General features: G+C 43.3%; 2 protein-coding genes across 2 annotated transcripts in view; one reads left to right on the forward strand and one right to left on the reverse strand.

Moving 5' to 3' along the window:
• Positions 1-3,032: 3,032 nt before the first annotated feature.
• COMMD9 (COMM domain containing 9) lies at positions 3,033-7,981 on the reverse strand. Its single transcript, XM_077784231.2, has 6 exons — positions 7,914-7,981; positions 7,712-7,837; positions 6,800-6,939; positions 6,097-6,131; positions 4,781-4,884; positions 3,033-3,980 (listed from the first exon to the last, which is right to left on the reverse strand). Exons 1-6 carry the CDS (start codon positions 7,962-7,964, stop codon positions 3,840-3,842), a joined length of 597 nt encoding a protein of 198 aa, XP_077640357.1. The 5' UTR covers positions 7,965-7,981; the 3' UTR covers positions 3,033-3,839.
• Positions 7,982-8,008: 27 nt separating this feature from the next.
• PRR5L (proline rich 5 like) overlaps positions 8,009-25,900 on the forward strand; it is a 61,098-nt gene continuing 43,206 nt past the window's right edge. The window contains exon 1 of the mRNA XM_085580200.1: positions 8,009-15,076. The gene's annotated coding sequence lies outside the window, so the exon portion shown is untranslated. The remainder of the gene's footprint in view (positions 15,077-25,900) is intronic.

The raw sequence follows: 25,900 nt of genomic DNA on the forward strand, positions 1-25,900 counted from the left end.
CAAAAAATCAGCAACTACCTGCACACCATTTGTGCAGATGGAGGAAAAAATACATGAGAGTTTGTGTAATTACTGTGTCATGGACTAAAGTTTCTGACAAAGGGGTCAAAATGTTAGAAAAGGATCTGGGGAGGTGGTATTCCTCAACTTCAAGTGCTGCCACTCTACAGCCCAGTGTGATCTTTTAAGGGTATATAAAAAAGAGTGGCAAATATATTAAACTGCTACTTTTGTAGGGGTTATTATGACTCAGAATAACCACAGTTATAAAACAGCTGAGGAAATCACACCACTAGGTATGTTGTTCCTAGTACCAAACACTAAGATTAAGCTGGACTGTTGTGGTTTTTAAGAGAGATGTTCATTTAACAAGAGAACCTTCCCAGATCAATCCCTTGATCCCAAAATGCCTTCTTCAATCCTGATCTGGGCAGGTGGCCCCATCTATATTGTCAAAGAAACTTTATTATATCCAGTGAAAATTAGATAGCAAAAAAATATAAACTAACATTTTTGACTTAGGTCGAAACAATGCTAAACTGCAATACTAGTAACAAAATAACTTGTTCAAAGTCAAACAGTAAGACTTCAGTTATAAACAAAGCAAAAACTTTGTATAGATGTTAGTTTCAGAAGGCCTTGAATATATAAATTTCATGTATTAAACTCAAAACTTAAGTATAGAGTAATTATTATATCTTCACCAAACCATCATGAGTCTTAGAAGGTCTTCTACTGTTTTAAACCAGTGTTTAAAGATCAGTAGTTGAAGTAGAAGCTAGGAATCTTAAAGGCATTTTCTTTCTAAGCTTTTCTTGCTCTCAATCACATCTGCACAATTTTTAGTCTGAACACCCTAAAGCACACATTTTATTGCAATAAAAGGTAGCATTGTTTGTCTCATTTTGAATAATACAAAGTAGGCTTTAATGTTTGTAATGCTTTTTCAACACTTTGACACAGATTCAACACAATGTCTGATTGTTGAAATTCCAATTTGAATTTAACTTGCATACTGTGTTTTACAGATAAATTTATCACTGTTTTGCTTACTGTAACTGAATTATCACCATTACCAAGTACACATGTAGAAAATGAGTTTTCTATTTCTCAGACACTGGAATGAGGATGGAGCTTTTAAGCTCCACTTCACAATGAAGGCTCATGGTTTCCTGGCAGGAGTTCATTCAGGTGATTCACATACTATGACAGTTCATTCTACTAAAGTACTTGGACAGTCCTCCAGAAACATTTGTGGTGATGACCCCATTCAAGGGAGATGCAAACAGTTAAGTGAAGAATGGCCACTGCAATTCTGAAAGGCACGGAATTTAGAGCTTACAAGGCTTAGTCATCAAAAGTGGAGAGGGACTTTACTGCTTAAATAGGATGGAAAAATGGAAAGGCAAGAAAGAAGTAAGCAAAAGAGGACTGTGTTGGCACAGTAACAAACTGGTAACAGAGAAGAGATGAATACATCATCTTTTAGGCTAGCCCTACCAAATAGCAACAATATGTGAAGGGCGGATGAAAATCTAACTCATTTTAAGAGAGCAGTAATTTTATGAAGAAGATCACATATGATTGCCTGCAGTAGCAGGCAATTTATTCCCTTCCTGTGCAGCAGTCTCCATAAAAAGGACTTTTATGTGAAGTTCTCCTGCTGTCTGGGTAATGATAGTCCTACTCAGCCTCCTTTGTTTTATATACCTTTTTCTGATCAGTCTCAGCTCTTCTGGCTGAGGAGGTAAGAGTCCACAATAAAATACCTAACAATTTAGGCAAAGATTTGAAGGCAAGCTCTCACAGCATCCTAAATATTTGGCTAGAAAATACCAGTGTTGTCTTGCAGAATGACTTGACATCTAGCCCTTGAAGTCACCAGATGTTTGGCGTGTCTCTGGTTTAGTGGGCACACTCCTTTTTGTTAAGACTCCACAAGCAACTTTTAGCTATCTGCAGAAAGCTCCACTCCACCACCAGAAAAGCCTTTTCAATTTTAAAAAAATCTTACAACTATTCTATAGCTGTGTAATTGTTTTACATGAGAATAACAGTTCTTCATTGCATTGGACCCTACATTTTGACTATAACTTCAGTATTTACCTCAAGGATTTCCTCTGTGTTTTGACTTCCTCAGCTCCTCTAACACTACAGTACTTCATCCTGAATTATTTACCTCCTCAGTGATTCTTACCTTCTAAAACACTACTGTACAAACTATTGGTTTTTATTATTTTTTAGGCTAGGCTGCAAAGACAACAAAAACTGAAGTACTCTGTTAGAGATTCTTTTAAGCTTGAATCTTACAGAACATATTTGTAAATATCCATCTCCTCCATTGAGATGTCCCTATTATACATGAAATGTACCAGTTTGCCTTGATATCATACTAAGCATTATAATCTTTCTCAAGACATTAACAAGGAACTTGACACGGTTCATCTTGATGCATGAGCTGCATTTCACCATTATCTTTTAAGGGCACAGCCTTCACTTACACTTATACTCTAGCCTGAACTTTGGGGAGATATGTAGAATTAATTAACAAAGTTCTTGTGGTTTATGCACACTTCTTAAATGATTTTCTGTTTCTAAACACAACAAACAATATTTTGTGTCTTGAAGGACAGCCCAGTATTGTAGGGAAGACTGGATTTTGTCATAAATACATTTGGATACAGACTTCTACGGAAGCTCATCAAAAAGAAGAATCTGAATTGTGGTGATTTTATGCGTTTAACTCCTCCACACTCACAATGCACATATATTTATAAACTTCTAGGTCAGGGTAATCACCTCTAATATTATACAGAGGTGATAGCCATGGAAAAAGGTGCCCTGAAACTGTATTACAATGAAGAGAAGGAAGTTTTAAACATTAATCAATTTGAATAGGAAATACAAGACCCTTCTTCAGCAATAAACATGAACATCCATTAAACCAGCCTAGAAATTTGGCACCATCACAAAGAGGCTGAGGTAACCAAGGACAACATCTTTTTCAGACTGAAAAGGATTCACAAAATCAATTAGGAGTTCATTCTTTAATTAAATGAAGATTTACACAAACAACAGAACACTCTGAAGACATATAGGCACATATTGACACAGAGGGGTTTCCTACAGCGCAGAAAACAGCCTTCAATTCTTTATTCTCCCAGTTTGGTTTTTGTGCATCAAAGACAAAGCCCCGAGTCCCAAACGTGAATTACCTGAACTCCTTTTTTTCTTTTCAAACAGAAGGAGGAAATTAGTTCTGCTAAAGATGTTCAGAACAGTAATTTTGCAAATGGTGCTATGAAGCTGATCAGAAGGGAATGTGTTGTAGCATAACTGCCCTATTTCAGCACATCATCCTGTAATAACAATCTGCGTGCTTCATTGAGAGGGAGAGAGTGGAACATCCAGCGGGCACCTCAGTACATGCACATCCCTGAGAGAAGCACCCTCCTTTTGTTGGAAGGCAGCCCATTGCCCAGCTTGAGCCTTTCAGAGTCTCATTTCAGGACAGAGATAGAACTTGCTTCATTGGCTGCAGCTATTTGCTGTTTCCAGTTATGACCCTTGTGATTAAGCCAGGCTCTGAGCCCTGAAATCCTCTTCTGAAACAGTCAACAGCTTTTGTTCAACAACATAATAGGAAACCATTTTTTGGCATCCAACCAAATGAGTATTTGAGTGTTAGCTTTTCAAAAGCTATCTCATTAATTCAAGAAAGAAACGTCTTTAGGTTTTTTTTTGCTGAAATAGACAACATGTTACACTAGGCTGCAACTTCTGACAGCTGTAGGTAGAGAATACTTCCCTTTGCTGCTGGAATCCGTGGCCTTGCACATTCATTTGTTTGCAACAGCAGAAAGTTGGTCCCGAATCCTTCCCAGACCTTCTAACATAGTGTCCAGAGTTTCTTTGCTCAGTTCCACAGTCAGTGCAGAAACAACAGGGTTATTTCCACATAAGGCAGCATCTTCCTGAATCTTAAAGTAGGAATGCAGATGGTTAGTTGAATGAAAAATTCATTTATGCGTTTTTCCAGAGCCACTACAAAAGTCATCAGTTAATACATAGATTAAACAAAATGGTCTGAATTTGGAATCCAGCTCCATCCTGAAGAACCATGGCACATTTTCTAAGCTGTGCCTCACTAGTGAAGTGCACTCCCATTGACAAGAGTGCAAGTAAGCACCCACTGCCATGAGTATTGGGATATTTTGAAGATAGCTGTGGCAGGAAGCTGTGGCAAAAGCATCTCAGTAGATACCACACAGATACCACATTAACCCCACCCCACACACAAAAATTAGATTTTAATTCCTCCTCTGAATCCCACTCATCTGATTTTTATTAGTTGGGGGGATCCAAAACTCTGCAGAACACAAGCAGTAAGTTAGGTATACTCCCCAAATGATAGATGTGGCCCGTGAAGGAAGTTATTAGTAATCTCAAGTAATTTCCCAACTAATGAAGTCAGCTAAACTTGCTGATGGAATGCTTAGGATTGTGGCTTCATGATTTATCTTCTTTTTTTTTGTAGAAAACAATAGTGAATAGGAACAAACATGGTGACTTTCTCACATCTTCATGCACACAAAACTTCTGTGCAAGAGAGCTTTCATCAGAGAAACCACTTCCATGCTCTGTGGCATTTCAGGTATCATCTCTGAGAAAGTCTAATGGCCCACCAGGCACGAGACAAGCATCAGATGCCTCTCTGAACTGGTTGTCCCTGGCAAGTCAGGTGTTCATTATTTCAGTCCTTCACAGCCACTGCCATTACCTTTAACTGCAGCAGGCAGGTAGGGACTGCCATTCTTACAATGCTGTCTGAAGATGTCTTGATGTCCACCCTCCAGTCCATGTCTACTAGCCGAGGCAGGGAGACTGGGGGATTAAAAAAATGTCTGTTAAGCTCAGCAGCACACGATGATACCGGACCCTGCAAGCTGACTACCACCATGCACAGACCTTTCCACTTCTGGCCCTGGGAAGCATACAAGTTTAGTTCCTACTATGTGGTTTCCCATCATTTTACTCTGGAATAAGCCAGGCTCTGAAGACCTCTCATGACTCTGGAAGGGCAAAAAGGGTTCTCCCATCATTACATGCAATGATAGTTCAGTGCAAGAAGCAGAGGTAAATTCCCAAAGCAGATGGGAGAAGGAGAGCAGTAAGATGTCTTCTCCACATCTTTATGCCCTGCCTTGCTGCCTGCTACACTCAACTAGTGTTTCATCATGAGTTGCTCTGGCACCTGCATGCTTATTACTCTGCTCTGAAACTGGTAAGAAAGCCCTCATGAAAGCTCGTAAAATCTAGCAATATAAAACATGTTATTTCAAGTTCCCCAACCAAAGCATCCTGCAGAACAGCAAATATATTGACAAACTGCAATCTTCACATGCTTTAAAAATATTTCAAATATCATCCTAATTACATGCAGCCTAACAGAAACCATTTAACAGGTGCAATACTGACACAAATAGCTCAGCTGGAGACCTCTTGGGCCCAGCCAAGGAAAGAAAGATTGGTCTAACTCAGCTGCTAAGGAAATTGCCGTCTCAGTAGACAATTGCAGCCTGTCTGGATTCTGCCTATTATAAGATGCTTAGTGTCTTCCTCAGGGGTTGATTGCCAGCCTTCCTACTGACTACAGACACTCAAGTCGCTTCCTCTCTGTGCTTTATTGTCGAACTGAATTTTTTTTCTGTCTGGGGAAAGGCTCTCTCTCCCTGCTCCTGCTGCTTCCTTGCACAGAGCTCCAGGGGGCAGTGCACAACTGGCTGCCTTGCTCGTGCTGTTGGAACAAATTCCAGTTCACAGTCTGTTAGGGCCAGCACTTGGCAGCATTTGCAACAACACAAAATACATCTGTTAAGCTTTGTATGTTAATTTGCAAAGACTGATTGCTGGTGGCGTGGGAGGGGCAGGAAACCATTCACTTTTTTATGTTAACACAGATCAATCTGTTGGAATGTCTGCCTTGGACCACTGCCTCGCTCCCTCTGCAATGCATGTCAGATACTTCATAAATACAATATTAAGGTAATCCATTATTTCCTAGCAGACAATCTCATTCCTGAGATTACTACTTACTCTGACTGGCTTGTGCTTCATTCCTCCAAGCAGAGCTGTGAAAAAATTGAGAAAACAGTATCAATAGTGCTTTGAGGAAAAAAAAAAAAAAAAAAAAAGAGGTAAGCATTTAGCATGGCTTATCCCTGACAGAAAGGGCAGCAGCAGTAAACAGGAGACAGAGACTGCCTGTGCTACTGAGTGCCATGGAAAGCCTGGGACTGGTTGGTAATGGCAGGCAAACTGGTGACCAGCTATGGGTTCTTCTGGAAGGACAGCTCGTTTAAAGCCCACACCTTCCTCCCTAGTTTTATCAAAGCAATGGGCTCCAAGCACTGAGATGTGCAAGCAGAACTGCCCTCCTCTGCCACCACCTCATGTATGCTCTATCACACACAGTGCTGCTTCACCTGAGCCATGGTGACAAGTGGATGGATATCCGGATACTAGCCAGACCTTCTAGAGCTGAAATCCAGCTTTCTAAGTTTTATCATCAACAGTAGCATTTTTTCACCACACAGCTGTTAAAATAAAAGGGGCTTTGCATCGGGAATGTGGCCCACATCCATTTCAGAAGTCATGAGAAAACTCTGTGTGCCCATGGCTGTGTTTCCTTGGCCATTTAAAGAAACAAGACTCATGTTGTCAACTATTCACATATCAAACCACGTACACAGGCTTTAAATCTTCAGCTGAAAGCAAATGGCAGGTGGATAGCACTTACATATTCTCCAAGATTATCTTGGTCAGGAGGTTTTTCAGATTTTGGTGGAAGTTTTCTGGGAAGAGACAGAGGATGTCTTCTGCGCTGGTCAAGCCGCGGTACACCACGTGCCTGGTGAGCTTGTGCAAAGCAGACACCAGCTGTCAGGAGGCAAGAGAAGGGGCTGGGTTGAAAAGGATCACATACAGTATAGGACGGGCCTTCTTAGCCAGGAGACAAAGGTTATGCTGCGAGACTCACACTGGACAGCCTTAGCAGGACGGGGGGCTGAGCTCCCCAGCGCGCCCCGGTTCGCAGCCTCAGCCCGTTCCTTTCTGCCGCGGGCTCGGGTCCTTGAAGCAGCGGCCGCGGAGCCCCGCACCCTCCCGAGGCTGCCACCCCCGTGCCGGCGCCGCCCGGCCCCGCTCGCTCCCGGCCCGGCCCCGCTCGCTCCCGGCCCGGCCCCGCTCGCTCCCGGCCCGGCCCCGCTCGCTCCCGGCCCGGCCCCGCTCGCTCCCGGCCCGGCCCCGCTCGCTCCCGGCCCGGCCCCGCTCGCTCCCGGCCCGGCCCCGCTCGCTCCCGACCCGGCCCCGCTCGCTCCCGACCCGGCCCCGCTCGCTCCCGACCCGGCCCCGCTCGCTCCCGACCCGGCCCCGCTCGCTCCCGGCCCGGCCCGGCCCGGCCCCGCTCGCTCCCGGCCCGGCTCCGCTCGCTCCCGGCCCGGCCCGGCCCCGCTCGCTCCCGGCCCGGCTCCGCTCGCTCCCGGCCCGGCCCGGCCCCGCTCGCTCCCGGCCCGGCCCGGCCCGGCCCCGCTCGCTCCCGGCCCGGCCCGGCCCGGCCCCGCTCGCTCCCGGCCCGGCCCGGCCCGGCCCCGCTCGTTCCCGGCCCGGCCCGGCCCCGCTCGTTCCCTGCTCGTTCCCCGCCCGGCCCTACCTGCTCCGCTTCCTCGGCGCTGACGGCGAGCCCGGGGCAGGCGCGCTGCGCCAGCGGGCCGAGCGCGGCGGGCGCGCTGGAGAAGCACTCCTGGCACAGCTGCCGCACGGCGTCCTTGGACGGCGCCTGGCGGGAGCAAAGCGGGGCGCTCAGCCCGGCCCGGCAGCGGCGGCCCCGCGCCCCGCGGCCCGGCCCCGCTCACCTTCAGCAGGATCTGCAGCGCCGCGAAGTCGCCGTCCCGCAGCGCCGCCATCTTGGCGCCACAGCGCCGCCGCGCCCCGCCCGCCGCCATCACGGGCCCGTCAGCGGGGCGGGGCGCGGACCGGGACCGGGACAGGGACCGGCACTGGCACAGGGAAGCCCTCTGTGTGTGGTGCTGCCCCTGCCTCTCCACCCGGGGCGTTTTCTGCTCTCAGTGCAAAACTGCTTCGGAAATTTGCTGTAAACGCGCTGCTTTCAGCCTGCGGGAACGGGAAGTGAAGGATCTAGCGTGGCACTACCGCAGCGATACGGACCGTTGCCTTTGCAAGCTGTCTTTCACTTTTAAAGGGATTTAAATAAGTCCTCTTTCTAAGAGAGAACGTCTTCTCTTTGCCTTGTGTGGCTGCCAGCACATCTGGATCCGGGGCATCACTAATCTATGGTCTTTCCCCATCACTGCCTCTGTCACACCCCATCCTTATTTCCATCTCCCTTGGTTTGTAAGCAGGATATTGCACAGTGAAAAATGCCAACATTTAAACGCTTCTTCCACTGGGCTTCAGAAGCCTGACAGGGAACAGGGTTTACTTTTGTAGAGGAACAGATTCCATGCTACATACTAGGATAGAACAGAAACTGAAGGGAAGGATAGTAATTTTTGGTTTCTGGAATGAAAGGTTTGCAGCTAGTGGGTGCAATAGCACCCCACTGGGGAAAAAGCATGGGGTAGTGGTTAGAGGTGGGGTTTAAAAGCTAGGAAACCAGAATCACATTCTCTTGACCCTGCTTCAGTCTTTAGATGAATCAAGGTAGGTCAGTTTTGTCATGAGTGCCAAGAAGGTAATGGAACTCTGTATAATATATAACATCCTGCAGTAGTAAGTATGGGCATTTATTAACATCAGTAGTAAGTGTGGAGGTTGTGAAAGGATAAACAGAATGAAGGCACTGTGAAAAAAACAGCACTGTGTTCCAATCCGAGGAAGTATGCCTGAAGGAAACAGGTATTGTTCACAGGATATACTTGTCCTTGCGTCATTGACCTCTTATAATCTGCCTGCTTGTCTTGCTTCCAAACCAATAAGGCTAACTTTTTCTAAGAGGTAAGCAGAATTTTTCTAAGCAGCAACACTTCTGAAATGCCATATCTAACTGGGGAGAGGGACACATTTTTTCAAAGTCTTTCTGAAGCAAAGACTTTACAAGACTTCAATAAAATCAGCTTGATCCATGCCTAGTGTATTAGGTTTCTGTGGCAAGGTTCTTGCAGTGGGAGGCTACAGGGGTGGCTTCTTTGGCAAGTTGTTCGAAACTTCCCCCATCTCCAACAGAGCCTGAGCCAACTGGCTCCAAGATGGACCTGCCACTGGCCAAGCCTATCAGTGATGGTGGGCTAAGAAGGAAAAAAAAATATTTATTGTACAGAAGTAATTGTGAATCAAGAATGGAGTTAAGTCCAGGTAGCAGGGAGGGGTGGGGGGAAGGTGTTTTAGGATTTTTTTTTCCTTATCCAGCTCTGATTTTAACTGGTAATAAGTTCAGTTAAATTCTCTGAATCAAGGCTGTTCTGCCCACGATGGTAATGTGAGTGATCTGTCCCTGTCTTTAATTCATGAGCCTTTTGTTACATTTTCTCTTCCCTCTCTAGTTGAGGAAGGGGGTCATAGAGTGGCTTTGGTGGGCACTGGGCATCCTGCCGAGGTCAAACCACCACACCTGTGCTAAGGACTGAATAACTGAGTAACTTTGTCAGCCAGGTAGGTGGAGAGATGCAAAGGATGGGAGGGTGTAGGGTGGGGAGAGTCGATAACTGTCACTGCCAGATCCCACGGGATTGTGTGGCAAGAGAACATTTACCTGTGAGTCACATAATCAGAGCAAAGATGCAGCAAGAACAGCTGGCATTCTACTGAATTTGTTGTCCAGCCCACCTCCTATTGCTGCCATTTCCTCACTCTGGGAGCCTTATAATTATGGGGAAATAATGACAGGTTTGATTTAATATCAAAATTGAAATGCTCTTTGTTTAATATCAAATTTGAAACAGCTGAAGCCAACAGAAATGCTTAGTAAAATGCTTTATTTGGTTTGATATTTTCTTTCTTTTATTTTCTTCTTCCCTCCCTTCCTTCCCCTCCTCCTTCCTTCCCTTCTTCTTTCCCTCTTTCCTTCCTCTTTCTTCAAGGTCAAGGCCTCCAAAATGAAATTATCAGGGATGAAGTGAGAGACTGCATCCTGTAAAGAAGGCTGGCCCTGTGATCAGTGTGATTATCAGGAAGGTTTGAGAAACACCAGTTCAATAATCTGCTGTGCCAGAGGCTGAGTTTGAAAAAAGAAACCCACTTAGGGGAGTGAGATGGTTTGGATGACCTCCAGATGTGTTTTCTCACAGCCCTTTTTTTACCATGATTTCATGTCTGTATCACCCAAGGGGACTCAGCTGTGAGTCTGAGCCTGCAGATGAGTCACAGCACCATGTGCAAGAATTGGGTTGGATCTCATGAACCAAATTGTCTAGTCGTTGAGACTGAAAATTAAATTCTGCCTCTCAGCTGGCAAGTTTGCCTGCACCCAGGCCTGGGTAATACAGCTGGAGTACTGACTGATGTGACTCTCCCTTGGTTGAGCCAGCCTAGGGTATCTGCAAATGGTTCTCCCTAAAGGAGTGTAAGTATTTTTTTTCCTCCTTGAGAAGTGAAAACAAGAAATACCAAATTAACTTGCCTACAATTCTTACCTGGAGAACTGTAATTTTTTTACACTCCAGGGAAAGAACCAAACAGTTCTAGCTTACTTTATCCATTCAAGGGTCCCTAGGAGAGAAGTCCTTGGGATATTAAGGATTTGATGGGAAGAAGTATTAGTTTTTTCCCCACAGCATAGCCTGTATTCACTGGAGCATGTGTAGCAGAGGAGTGGTCTCTTCTTTAAGGGCTTCCAGCTGCAAGGCAAGGCTCTGCTCTGTAACTGCTCCCTGCTGGGTGGGTGCAATTTTAGTAAGAAAGTTGCCTATCCTTTTCCAAATTAAAAATGCAGGATTTAGCTCCAAGAAAATGCATTAGAGAGATGAAGTCAAGTGTGTTCATGGGCCTGGATGTAGACTGTGTGAGAGAGGAAAGCTCTGTGTCCCAGCCAGTCTGTAGCTAAGCCCTGCAGCGCTTCGGAGAACAGGATTTCCAAACAGTCACCCATAATTAGTATTTTGACATGTTACTTTTTGCTGGAATTCAGAAAGACTGATTGGTCTGTGTAATTGGAGAAAGTTTCTGAATTGATCACTGCACTTGACAGGTAATCCTTGCTTTAACAGACTTAGGCAAGTCAGGTTCTTTTCATCTTACAGTTTCCTACATTTATTTATGTTGGTGAAACCCATTAACTATGTGATAGTGAGGATAGGCTAGAAGCACTGGGGATACACTATGGGCATGATGAGCAGTGCTGGCCTGGCTCTGCATGGCTGTGCACCCTGTTCATTGCCACTCTGTTGCCTCTTGCAGTGGCCCAACAAAGTTAATGTAATATAGAATGATCACCCTTCCTATTTGGCCCCATCTTTACTCACTAAGGACTCAGCATCTTGACAGGCTTTTATTGTTAGGGTTTTTTAAGAAATGGAGCCAAACCACATTGTTAACATTCGGGTTTGTACTCTTCCGTGTCAGTTTTCAATCACCTTTCAGATGACAGTATTCCTTCCTCCCTGGCCTCTCAGCTGAAACAGCTGAGCTGCCTTTTCAGTTTGGATTGCTGATACTTGAGACTCTTCAAATGGGACTGCAAATTGGAGGGTAAGACCACTGCTGACAGATGTGATCCATAAGGCTCGTGCCAACAGATACTCTGTGTGCTCTGGAAGTCTGTGGACAGTTGCCTGCATTACAGCTGGAAAGTGAGCAGCCTCACACTGCTGTAAATCTGTATTAAAACTGGAAAGTGAGCAGCCTAACACTTGTAAAGAACATATTGCACATTAACAGCTAATCTAAGGTAATTTTCTTTGTCCCCTGCTGCAAGACAATCTCTATAAAATTTGATGGGCAGCTCAGACTGTTCATGAGATTATGAAAATCTGTTCAAACTGCAAAGCATCACTGGGACAAAAAGAAGCTTTCTGAGTGTTTTCCAGCTGAGTGTATTTGTCCTAAGCATCATACCAAGCTTTTACCATTGTCTTTATTCAAGGTCTCATTCAGATTTAACAACCATTCATTGATGCTTACAAAACTCCTGGGAAAAAATTCTGTAGAAGAATCAATGGAACTGCATCTGGTTTTGTTAAGCAAATTAAAGCATGCAACAAAACATTTTCCATGAGGTATTTGCAGCCCCAGTGGCATAAAAGAGTCAGCTCTGACAAGACAGGAGGAGTAAGCCATCACAAACAAAAGCAAGACATTTAATAGCTCTTATAAAAGCAAAAAAGTAAACAAGCTTTTCCTCCCCACTCTCCTTTTGAATGTCAGTGTCCCTCAGCATGACGTGGTCATGCTGAAGCTGAACAAGGAGGCAGAGGCCAGCACCAGCATGGGCTCCCAGCTCTCCCTTTTGGCTGCTGGAGGTGATCACCTCTCTGTGCAAGCAACTCTGCAAATACGGAGAGGAAGGCAGCAAGGGAAAGTTCAAACATGCTGGAGCTCACTGGTAAACTGGTCGACAGCAGCTGCCAGAAATGTGTCCTGCGAGACAAGGTACATAAGACAGCACGCCTCAAATGTGCCTGCTTCAGTTGCACGGCTTCTTTCTTCCAGCAGAGGCAGTTACCTTCCGTAGCAAGTCGATGAGATCTGTTACTGGGAAGCATTGCTGGCAGGAGAGCAGTTCCTGCACATCTGTGGGGCCTCAGGCCACCTTGATGACTGGTGGCAGTTTAGCCTTTAGAGTGAGACATCAAGGACAGCTCTGGAGCTGAAGTGATGCTAAGTATAAACAAACCAGCTGTAGGCTAATTTCACCAGTTTAATGTTCTGTACTCATTACAAAGTCTCACTAGACCCCAGTCTGCCATGTTGCTGTGACACAACCTATAAACTCTGCCTAACCATTCTCAGTCTGCTACTTTGTCTTGCTTCCCTTCCACTTTTCCACAGCCCAATCCCACTCAGTCCTCTGCACTGCCTGCCTTCAACCACTGGGTGCCAGGTTCCCAGCAGGGAAGCCGCTCACACACTGGCTCGTTCTCCTGCACCAGGAGGAGAAGCAGCAGCCTTGAACCACTTCACCCAGCTGTGCATGTGCTCAGTTTACATTTGTGGTCAGGGCAGGTGTGTGAAACTGCCAGTGGCAGATCAAGGCAGCCTCGGTCACCTAGGGACTTCAAGGAATTGCATTTTCTCTGCTCCTGCAGCTCAGGCTGCCTGCAGAGAGGGAGGTAAGGAGAGCTGCAAGATCGTGGCTGTTACCTAAAACTGCAACAAGAGCCCCATCAGTTCATTTCATATGAGAATAGCTCACAGAGAGAGAAAAGTCACCATTAGTTTAACTCGCATCTCAGTAAGGCAAAAGGATTCATATCCCATTATCAAGGAAATACTGGAGTCATTCAGGCCCCTTTTGTTGTGATTGCTGCCTTTTATTGGTTTGAAATTACACTTTTGGAGGGCTTATTTCTGCCTTACTAGCTATGATTGCCTTTTCATTCTGTGTTAATCTGTGTTAATATACTGGCTAGCTCAAAGAGCTCCAGATTAAAGTGCTAAGAATAGCAATAAAATCATAAAGTCAAAGTTTATTTAAACAATGCCTTGATCACACATATAATTGCAACGGTAAATGGTTTCAATAGCAGTTTTCAACAAAAAGCAGTTTCTTTCTCTATTTTATATGGCTTAAAACTCAGAAAAGAGGAGGTATAACACAAACACTCAGAAAAGCCTCTGTTAATGCCTCAAAACAGAAGAGCAGAATTTTAAAAACTAAATAACTGGAATATAAATTTCTCTTTCTCTAGAAAGCTAAAGCTCTACCTCTCCACAACGACATGCTTAAATTACCAAGTCATCATAAGGGTAAATGTCAAGATAAATACTTTGAAAATGTCCTTCCCTATATTATTAACATCACTGTGGACTCTTAAAATTAAAAGGCTCTTTAAAGCGTAATTGACTTTTTCATTATTTATCTGCTGCTGCCACTGTTCTCTTCCATGTGTGTAAGCAGTAAATCCCCAGAGGGATGTTTCATATCTGTATAAATGTATATTAAATGCTTTGCCTCTGGCATTTTAGAAATAGCACAAATGCAGCTGTGTTTGTGCATCTATAATTTCAGGACATGAGCCAGTCTCTCAAAGAAGTTCCACTTGGCAGCTTATATTGTCTTCTCTGGAGTTTCATAAAATATCCAGTATTAGTAAAAGGGTGTGTGAGACGACGTCAGAACAGTAGAATTTATCTAATTATATTAAGGCTTCAGACTATGTTTATGTGAAATATTATGCCACAAGTAAATTGAATCCAGCTAGTTGTCTGCTGGGCTCTTACCAATAGCATATGAATGATATGCAAAATAGTACAAATTAATTACTTTCTTTTAAGGGATGCTCTTTAAGCAGATTATGTAAAATACACCAAAACAGAATTCATCCCCAATGCCTATCATTTATTACATAGTAAATGCAGCATGTCTAACGGAAGTTAATACTTTAGAAAAAATACCTTTAACCATTTTGTGTGCATTCATCATAACTCAAAGGGGGAAGCATGAGAGAGGTGATGTTTGGAGGTGAAAACAAACAAAAAATTGCAGTTCTGCAGGTCATGCAGTCATGCTGTGTGCTGTGCCCAGTAGCTCTGTGTCTCCAAGGGATGCAGAGCAGCAGCTGTGACCCTGTGAGCACACGAGGTGCAAAGCAAGCTGTGGTGTGGCAGGAGGGAGCTGTCAGTGGTGTGACTCTCACGCTCAGCGTGTGAGCTTTGGCAGCTCTGGTTTGTCAAAGATGGGAACTGTGTACTGGTCGCTTACTTCTGAAAGCAGAAAGTTCTGGCGTTTATGTAGTGCATGTCCCGTTGGCTGGAACTAATTTCATGAGGGTTTGTTTTCCTAATTCAGAATAGTTTATGGCTGTGGTGTTTTATGTTTCTTTTCTCTCAGTGAACTGCAGAATGGAGCCTGCAAAACCTCCAGCCTCTTAGGACACAGTGTGTTTAATCCTGCCATCCCAAGGTATGTAATTTGATGAGTTAGCTGAGTCTTTTGCTATGCTGAAAAGAGTATCTAAGCTTTGGTGTGCTTGTTGCTCTGTTTCCTCCTGACTGATACATCCTGCAAACAATCCAACTTTATTCCTTGTTCCCACAATGAGAGCATTGTACAGCACAACAGATCAGCATCAACTGATGTGTGATGCACGGTGCCTCATCGTACCACAGACTGAATCAAAGGGCTACTGAAGAGTGCCAGAGCTTTAAAAAAATGGTGTAGCTGAATCTAGAATTTGTTTTGTTTTGATAGCTGTTGTTTAAACCAGGCTCCCCAGTATATTTTCTGTTAAAAACCTCTTTTGATGTGTCTGTAAAATTACCTTAGTTGAAGTGTAAACCAAATGATCACGACTCAAACATCAACCCTATGAAGCAATTTCCTGGCTAATAACTACAGATGCTGCCCTGTCACTGGGTTGTTTTACCCAGGCTGTGCATCCCCACTCTGACAGGTTGTATCAGCAGAAGAGCCACTGCCTGGGGAACCAGAGCTCAGGGGAGACAGCTGTAGGCATGGTTTTACTGGTACAGTGTTCCTGTGACAACAATATGTTTGCTGAGGATTTGTGTCAGCTCAGGAAGAGAATCTGTGCATGCAACAGAAAGGCTGGACTTTGGTACCTGACTTTATAATTTCAGTGTGTCCACATACGATACAGACCTGTGATTATAAAATGCATAGAGTATATAAAATGTAAATACAGTGGTGTAAACCAGGCCTTAAAGGTTTCTCTAGTCTCGCCTGTAACTCTGTGCCAGTGCTACATGGGAGCACTGCTGTCTGAATCCTCCTTGCAGCATCTTGGCAATGCACAGTGATGTTATGCAACTTCATTATGCAGTGACACAAATACCATGGAGCTGAAGCACTGCTTTCAAGAAAAATTTCTTCCAGCAGTAAAAACAATGTTTAAATCAACACAAACGCACGGTTTTGGTAATAAGGCAATTGTGGGTCACCAACTGTTCTGAATCAGTGTGTCTTGAAATGAAGCAGAATGAATTCTCATACCTTCAGATACAAAATGTCAGTTTAGAGAAGTGTAGATGCTTTACACCTCAGGAAGTATGCCTAAAAGTAGGACCTTGTATACCAGTTTGGAAATAGAACCATGTGTCAGGCTGTTGTGCCTTTGCATTGTGGCTCTGGTGTGCAGTGAAGTGACAAAAGCGTGGGACAGAGCACGGCCATTGCAGCAGTTCTGCCAGCAATGCTTGTGATGTGGCTCCACTGGTGTTTTAGTTTGGATCAGGACTGTATTTTTGATGCAAATCTCCTGAACAGCTTTATTGCCTGAGCATCATTTGGCATCAGGGACTGATTTGGAGTGCAGGGGTTAGGTTCTGTTGAGTGAAATTAAACTGAAAAATGTTCTCCAGAAGTGTACCCAACATGCTCAGACCTCATTAGGCATTCACTCCAGGGGATCCTAATGAAGGTGATTTGAATTGAAAACAAACTGGAATATGTATAGTGTGCATGTCAGATCTTAGCAGCAGCTGTCTGTGTAGATCATCTATTTTACATATTCTTGGTCTGCTTGACCTTACCAGGCAGATGGGACTTGATCTGAGTTTTAAAAGTAGTTGAGAGAACCTACTGAAAATTTGGCTCCTAATTTTTAATTTAATTTTCCCCATAAATGAAATTGACCATGTAAAAATTTTACTCCTCTGTAGACTACAATCATTAGTGAATTACATAATATTACTGAAAGTGATTTGTCATTTCTGTAAATGTGCTGGTAATGGTGAGGAAAATCGCTAGTTTATTCTATAATATTCTCTAATATTTCACAACTTATACAAATGGTAAATATTTCAGTTGTTGAGGAAAATAGACTCCCTTCAAGAGTGGAATGTTCCAGCTGAATCAGCACACAAAATTACAATGTAACTATAGGAAGTTGGGGGGTAAAAAGGGAAATTGCAATAAGAATCCCATGTCCTAGGTAAAAATCAGCATATTGCAACCTAAATTGGTTTTGGACTAGCATTTGCCTCTGCTTTTATTGTAAGAATCAATGTGATTTTTAAGTAGTCAGGATCCTATCAGCAACATTTTATTGGGAAACAGTCTGGAAATGCTCTAATTCCATAAACTGAGGCAGAAGTCCTAGAGAAAACATGTTTTCTACGGTAGAACATAAAGAGTATTCACAGCACCCTTGAGAATTTTCCTGAGTGTTTCTTAAAGGAAAGGCATTTGAGATACTGTTTAATGTAAGGACTTAAATTGATAAGTAAATGTTAGACAGTGTTTGGAGAAAGTTGGATGATAATTAGTTACAGCTGCATTTTCAACAGTTCGTACTGGGACTTTTTCTTAAGCAGAAGCAAACAGGAAGCATAACTCTTTCAGTATCATGACTGATTCAAATTTGATTGAACTAGGAAAGAGAAGTCTATAGTAACAAAAATTTAAAACTCTATTTCCTTCCTGGAACAGGAAATGTAAAAATAGGAATAGTCCACTTCCAAATACTGCTAAAAGAGGTGAAAATGTCTCACTCATTTCCATAAAAAAAGCACTTTACAGTGATTTTGAAAAGCAAGTACAGTGACCTGACCAGCTTCATATATGAATATATAACATATTAAAAGAACTGACAGAAAACACAAAAGTACATAGAAACCTTAGCTACCTTGGTTTTCAACATCACTATTACAAGCTCCAAACCAGTGTCAATCAATTTAATCTCTGTGAACTATGAACCATTATTGATCCATAAAATGTAAGAGTCCAGACAATGGAATACTTGCTGATTTCTGACTGTTGGAAGAGAGCAATATCAGTATTCCACTCAAAATCCCAGTTAAAATGGCTCTGATTATAACATGTAATTTAATTTTTGTAAAATTACAACATTTTATTAATTGTTAGGTGCTTTATTTATTGAGCAAATTGGCAAACACTAATATGTAGAATGCTCCAGAGACTCCCACTTTTATTTTCCTTTTTTTTTTTTTTTTCCCTCAAACACTATTTGGCTTGTTAATTACAAAATGTTGAGAAACAGTTTTCTTACAAGTCAGGTTTATCTTGTTTATCTGAGATAAACTTGTTTATTTGAGATATTAAATCTCAGCTGGAAACTTCCTGTCCCAATTCTCTCTTTGTCTCAGCTTAAACCCACAGTAAGCCCCAAATACTACACAGTTCCAACCCCAGTCATCTTGAAATGGGAGCCTCAGAGTCTAAAAATCTCCTTCTGCTGGAGTCATGAGAATCACTGTGTTTGAACAACCATTCCTATTTCTCAAGATAAGGAGGCAGGAGAGGAGCTTTAATGTTTCTGAGGTCTGCTGCATGGGCAGCTACTTCATTAAAGAGGCAGCCGTGTTTGGGGGTACTTGAACAGACAAAACTCTCAAAATGCTGAGGCCAACTCTCCACCCATCTTAGAGCAGGGAGGTTTCTTCCACTTTCTTGGGAGCACCCAGAAGCCTGCACTCACCTCCTTCTGCAAATACGATTTACATGATTAGCTGGAACCGAGTCAACTCCCCCAGACTGGGGCACAGGATACAGCAGGATTTTAGTATGAGTTGGGTTTCCTGGAGGGAAGTCCAGCTAAAGAGGAGTCTTGCATTCTCCTCAGTCTATTGTTCAGTCTGACTTGGACCCTGGTCTTTTCTGTTTATTTGCTGGGACAGCCCATCTCCCCGCATACCAATCTGTGTGTGTACAGTAAACACTGGAAGCTCATTGTAGTGGTAATAAGGCATTGCAACTACAAGAATCCAAATCTTCCTGGGTCAGCTGCTGACCTTGGATCTTTCTGCCCTCTTGTCCCTGCTGGCAGGCTCGTGCAAGAAGGTAGGTGCAGGCAGTGTGTATCCTGTGCATATCCTGAGCACTGCTGCATACCACAACTTTCATCAGATGAGAAAAATATCTGTATGTCAGCAAAATGCCTTTTTCAAGGCTTATGGAGGTGAAAGAAATTTTTTTGCTTAAACTCCTGTATTTATAAGAGAGGAAAACTTTTATTTGGTTAATTTTGTGACCACTGTATGTTGAGAAGGGGATATGGAATCACATTAAGACTGGTTCAAATTGGCTTCATTGACTTTGCAGCTCAGGCTGTGGCTGTGTATTTGGCAGCAACTCCTATTAGTACTGTTTTTTCTCTTTGCCTCCTATGCAACATATGCCATGGAGTTTTCTCCAGCAAGACACCTGTCCTTCACAGACTTTGGGAAACACAGACGTGAAAATAATTTCAAAGCTACCTGTAAAAGAAAAGTGATTGAACTGCAGGGAGCACTTCATGCTAGCTTCAACTTAGCTAATACACTTTAAAATAGTGGTGAAAATGACTGAGAGAAGTCATCTTTCCATATGCTTTTCCTGTTCCTATGGTCCACCTAAGACATCTGTGTTTGGCTACTGTCAGAGACAGAAAACTGAGCTAAAGGGACCCATTCTGGCCCTCAATATGTTACATTGCCTAATAACCAAATGCAAGCTGGCAGGGATCCCTGCTAGCCTACCTGAGCCAGATCTATGCAATCAGGCACGTTTCCTATTTCCAGTTGCTTGTAACCATTGTATAATTGGATAAGCAAGCCTCTCTTAGTGGTAGAACAACTAATTTTTAAACAGGCTGATAATTCATGGTGATAATGGATCTGTCAGATATCATGTAGGTGCCCTTGCTTTTGCAGCTCACTTCCAAATTCCCCTGCCTAGTCCTCAATATCACCTCTCCCTCCTTAGCAGCCCTGTGTGCTGGGTGTAGCCTAATGCAAAGTCCTTTAATGAAGCACATGCCCCAGCTGCAGAACACCACAGGCTGTCACTGTCACTCTGCATTTGTACCTGGCTGGGCAGACCTCCTGGCCCGGGAGGTGACACAGTGCCAGCCAGGCATTGCTTCACTGAGCTGTCACCAGAGCTGCTTGTCCACAGGTCAGGACTGTGCCTGTCCTTAGCCATGGCCTAGCAGATTCAGTGTTGCAAGGGAAGGATGGGAGAGAGTGCCTGCTCAGGGCATGGTGTGTGTAAATCCAGTGCATAATGATCCAGGGTAAATTACTGTTTCCTTGGAATGTTTTTACCATTTTGATTTCATATATTTCAACATATGTGAAGGTGTGAAAATAGTGGGAAAGGAAAGCAAGGGGGGAGGGAGAGAGGAAGTGAAGAGGCAAAATGCTTTATTTGCTGAATTTTTTTGGTTGCAAAGCCCAGGTGTTGTCCCTGTGTCTGTTCTAGTGAGTTGGCATCACATACACACACACACACACAAAATCTCGTATTTCCTTTAAATGGCTGAAATTCCAGTCTGACCTGGCAGAAGGGTAAATTCCACGTAAGGAGCAATATCCATAGAGAATTTTTGAAAATAAATCAAAAATCCGAGAGACTGAGAAGAATTCTTAAAACTGATGATGTGTCAAACTGATTTACCCAGCTTCATATTGGCACAGTTGGGTTATGACTGTCCCTCACAAAAATGCAGAGCTCTAGACACAGATTCCACACCTGGTGTTCAAAAACCTGTGTTAGCTCACTGGAGAAGTGTGTCTGTACACACAGCCATGTGGCCACCATAAAGTGTCACTCATAAGCCATATGAACATGTGCATATGGGATTCTTGAGTTAATTACATTTATTCTGGCAATAACAAGCTGAATTTCACAGGTGCACAAACCTTCTGGTTTGCAAAGACTATGCAGAAGGTTGATATACAATCTGCATCTTCCTTTATACAGTGCTTTTAGCATCTTGTATCCTTTCTCCTGCTTTATGGTGTGTTCTGGGATAAAGGCTTTATGTGATAAAAATAGATAATTTGGGATCAGGGGCATCTGATCACGTGGTGGAATTCTATGAAGCTGTCCTTCATTTTACCATCCTCATACCTCCCACAAGCTGTGCATATTATAGGTGTTTGCATCTTACTCTGTGTATTGCAGTTCGCATTTCAAATGCGTATACTTGTTCTCCAAGCCTTCTCATCCTCCCTAGTTTAATCCTACACTCCAGCCTCACTGTACCCATCACTTCTATGCCAGAGGTCACTGACATTTCTCTGTGAGACAAGGGTTAGTCAAGAAAGAGGCATGGAGTTACTGAGTTGTGACTCACTCATTCTGCCAGGCCCTTTCTCTGTGCAGACAAACTCAGAATGGCCAAGGGTTTTCTTCTTCCCCCACACAGCCTCCAGCCACCTTCCCCACAGCACAGCCTCATTCCTGGGCAGACAAAATAATATCCTTTAGCCAGTAAAGGCATCTTCCAGTGTGCTCAGCACTGCTACGTCTGGCAAAGATGACCTGGCAATTACAGTGGAAGTCAAGAGCAGATGAGTAAGTAAGCACCAAGGTGTAAATATGTACTTTCTGTCTGTGGCACCTGGCTGCATTCTATCATTCCTCCATTTATCAAGGAAGGCAGGGTCACCTCAGGGAGGTGAAGAAATGTCAGAAGCTGTGCCAAATCAACAACATAAGCCACAAAACAACAAGTAAGAATCTTTCTCCTAGAGGAAAAGGCATATCTGCCCTCATCCCACCAACTGTGGAATGGCTGAGGCTTCAAGTTTCTCCCACATTCTCTCTGAATATAAATATAGGCAGAGCTGCTCTGCCTTTTGGTACAGCACATGATTTCCTCATGGCCCTTGACTAAACTGATTCTTGTGCCAGTCAGCTCAGGAGGTGAACATGTCCTTCTGCTTTGCACACAGATTGGTTTTCAGCTGGCTCTGAGAGCTACATCAAAGTGACAGTTCCAAATGCATTTAGGAGTTTTAAGGAGGAAAGCCTGTTTTTTTCTCACTAAGAGAAATCTACCCCCAGTAGTGACTTTCACTGTTTTGGAGTGCTTCTGTCCTGCAGAGCATAGCATGGTCTGCAAATGAGGTGTAGATAGTGAAAAAAAGACAGACTGAAAACCAAGAGATGAATCACTCAAGTCAAGAATGAGTAAAGGAAGACACCTTAGAAACCTCCTGTAATTAGAACAGTGTGCTTTGGTATTCATTCACCAGTGTTCACTCTTTTCACCTTAACAACGATGCTGGCTTTCAAAGACAATATGACCCAAAGCTGGTGCCAGCAGACAGCTGATATATGAAATACCAGACCTCTCTGCAGCTGCTAACTGAGCCATTGGCCAGCCTGCCAGAATTACCCAAATTACCCCCTGTGGTGAGATCTTCACTGGCACAGCCTACAGAACATAAATGGCCATGAAGTTGGCTCACAGCAAGGCAGCATACATGGCAGAAAAGCTTGCAACTCTACTTCCAGGCCTGTCCTTACACTGAGAGAGCACAGTGAGGTTCTCCTGGATTCTTAGGCTGGTATCATGGTGGGACTGACACAACACTGGATCCAACAGCACAAAGTCAGATCAAGCTCCCTGCGAGCAGTGAAGCCGTCTCATCTTTGTAACCCAGCTCATCTTCCTGGTCCAATTTGCTGTGCAGTCACTGAGATATTGATGGCACAAGGGAGGGGCAGGGCTGGCCAGAGCTAACAGCCAAAGCCAGTGTGAGATTGCTTTTTTCAGTGGCAATCACAGCGGACTTTGGTGCAACTAAGATATAAGAAACTGCAGTAACATGAAGACAGGAGAGGAACTGCGGTGACAAGTAGAGAAAGACAGGCCAGGAGAGGGAAGAAAGTAAAAGGTATTGTTTTCAATGTGAGAGCTGAGTGCAATGATATTTGTAGCACTATTCTTTGGAAATATGAGTGATTATATTTTTGAAAGATGGAGGAAAAGATATCACCGTAATCTTGGTATGAAGTGACTAAGGTCAGGGTGGGATATATTGCTCTGTAGGTAAGAAAGGACATTATTTGAAAGAAGACACCTAGAAAATATCTGGAAAATTTAGACATTGCCTGAAAATGAGAACCTAGAGAAAGAATAGTCTGACTTAAAAACAATGCCCAAATAAATGTGTGTGTGTGTATTTATAGTTAGTATAGTAAGCTCAAAAAGGAAGAGAAGGGACTGAAGCAGAAAAGGTAACCATGCACCGGTAATTTAATTGGTCTCTGTGTGTGAAATTACCTGAAGTCAAGATGAAAAATAGAAGTGACCAAAAGAAAAAAAGCCCCCCCTGAGGAAGCCAAAGGATGATACACTAATGAAGCAATTAAAGAGGAAAAGGAAACAGTAAGATGGAAAATGAAAGACAAAAGTACTGCCATGTGTTTCAAAGATTGCTGACATGTCAAAGATGCAAACTGCTCTGAGGATTAACTGAGTCATGGTAGTTAGAAAACTCCTCTGATGCAGGAGGCATAGAAACCACGTTGGAGGGGGTTTAGGTGGATGTGTAAGATTCCAAGTAATGAATTTAAAGATTCAATTAGTAAATTGACATCAGAGATGAAAGGCAAAAGGGAGATGGAACAGATGGAGATGCTGGAGAGACAAATGAAGTCAGGAGTAGGATGGGAAGACTTAAAGCAGGAGGATGGAAAGAACAGTGTGTTATGCTTGACCTTTGGAAATTTATATTATGGTTTCTAGCAGGGGTTAGTGGAAGGAATACTGGTTGCTACTGCCTTTGCCTGGCTCTGATTTGGGGTGTGACTGTAAAGCATCAAACACAAACATACTTCAGTTATTTTCTCCATTTAGATCTCTGCCCGTGGGTTATTTTGTTTGTCTTCTCGTCGAGGTTTGCCACTGGCGTGACAAACAGTGCTCTACAGAGGAGGAAGCTTTAGAAACACAGAAATTAAAGATGGAAAATTCCTCTGTAAAAGATCAACTAGCCCACTGTGTTTGGTAGGCCAAGGGATAAACACTGTGGGGTGCTTATTTAAAATACCACAAGAAGTCTTCCACAGCAACTGCTCCACCAGGCAGTGGATCTTACAGCCATGCCATTGTGACAGTACTCATCCTAATCTTTTTGCCTTGTTTCATCCTAGTTTTTCCCTCCTCACGATAAAAATGCTTTCACTTCTGTTAACCAAAATAGTTGTTCTCCCACAACTGCATTTATTTTTTTGTAACGTTGTGTCCTACACACCATGCACAGCTGTATTTAGTTATTTCAATTCACATGACAGGGTCTCTAAATCAAACCTCATCACTTCTGCTTTTCAAAAAATAATTAATTTATGTTTACTGATGTGTTTTTGATGAGAAGATAGTAAGGACTGAATGCAGTATTCCGAAGAGTTTCCACTACACTACCAGCAAGAGAGGCTTTTGTTACAGTTTCTGTTTATGAACTCTACTATCCCATTGTTTTCTTGTTTCTGTTTTTTTTTCCCTCCCATCATCTCAAATTATGGGCCTATCTAATTTACTGTCTGGGTCTCCTACTATTTTAGGACTCTCTCAGCACTACAGCTTCTGAGCCTTCGTCTTCTCAATGAATATCTGTGACTTGAAATATTTTTTGACAGATGTAGTAGTATAGCTGTATGTTTCCCTGTGAAACTATATTTTGTTTCCTGGATATAATTTGTACCAGAGCTTTGACTTGTAAAATTAATAGAATAGTGTACCCTCAACCCCAACAGTTTAGAGGTGTTTCCTTCCCTTCTCCTTCCATCCCCAAGCTTGAAATAATAAAAATGAACACTTAACTGCAACTAAAGAAAAAATAATTTTTTTATTATCTTTAAAAGAGTTGTTTAAGATTCATGGCATTGCTGATATATGAAATTTTCTCACTATACTCCCAAAAGGATGAATTGCTTTGTTAAATAATTTCCAGTGTCACTGAGGATTACCAGATGTGTCCTCCCTGTCTGAGATGTGATAGGAGGTTGCTGCTCCCAGCTTCTTCCCATTTATCTGCCCCATACTCCTTGCTACAATCTGCAAGGCATCTTCCAATGTAGCTATTGCCTAATCCTTTGTTGCCAAAATCATCTACTTTAGTTTAAGTTTTTTGGGTTTTTTTGCTGGCCCCTCCTTCCCACCACACATTGGACAGATGCAGTAAATACTTGCTATCCTTGCAGATGGAAAGGGCAAGAGATGCTTGTGGATAGGGTAAGAATAAAATGTAGGTTGGTGACTTCTTAGCCTGTTTTAGCTGCAACCTTCAGCTATTTGAAATTAGTGCCAGAACTGGTAATGCTCTTCAGAAATGATGACTGTCCTCACTGCCCTCCTCACAGACTACACCGTGGGTCTTTTCCCAGGACTCGTTTCTGGGAAGCACATGATGCTGAAGACCTGTTGGATCACACAGCCAAAGCGAAGGCGATGCATTGTGGGTTCATCCCATCATCAAGTGCATTAGAAGCAAACTAATAAAAGGTCACATCTGTTAGTCACAACTCTTGTGGTTAGGCTCTTATTGAGCAGCAGGCTGTGTGTGAGCAGGGCGTGTGTGCGCTCAGTCTCGCTATAGAGCGTGCTACAGAGAGGATGTGTGGTATTAAGGCAGAATGGCAAAAACAAAATTAAGGCTGTAGCTATATTCTACATGGCTGTTCATAGTAGAAATGTCTCTGACAACATTGTTGATGTTGTCAGTTTGCCTCCTATTCAGTTCTCTGAGACATGCTGTAGGACAAGGCCATAGAAGAGCCCGTTCCTCTCACAGAAAGCAACAGGAATGCATCTGCACCACACATTGTTTTTGGGGCAGAGAACAAACACCTGAGAATCATCACTTGTCTATGTAAGGCAAAGAGTTTTCTTTGAAAACCATGTTCTCTTCTTGCTCAAACCACAGCTAAAAGGGGAAAAGCAGCAATTCAAGGTATTTTTTTCTCATCTGTCAAACTGAACACAAGTCTTTTCAGATCCCTTTCACTGCTGCCTTATTCCACTTGGACAAGCTG

The sequence above is a fragment of the Lonchura striata genome, chromosome 5 (assembly GCF_050655825.1).
Source record: "Lonchura striata isolate lonStrDom1 chromosome 5, ASM5065582v1, whole genome shotgun sequence".
Lineage (NCBI taxonomy): Eukaryota > Metazoa > Chordata > Aves > Passeriformes > Estrildidae > Lonchura > Lonchura striata.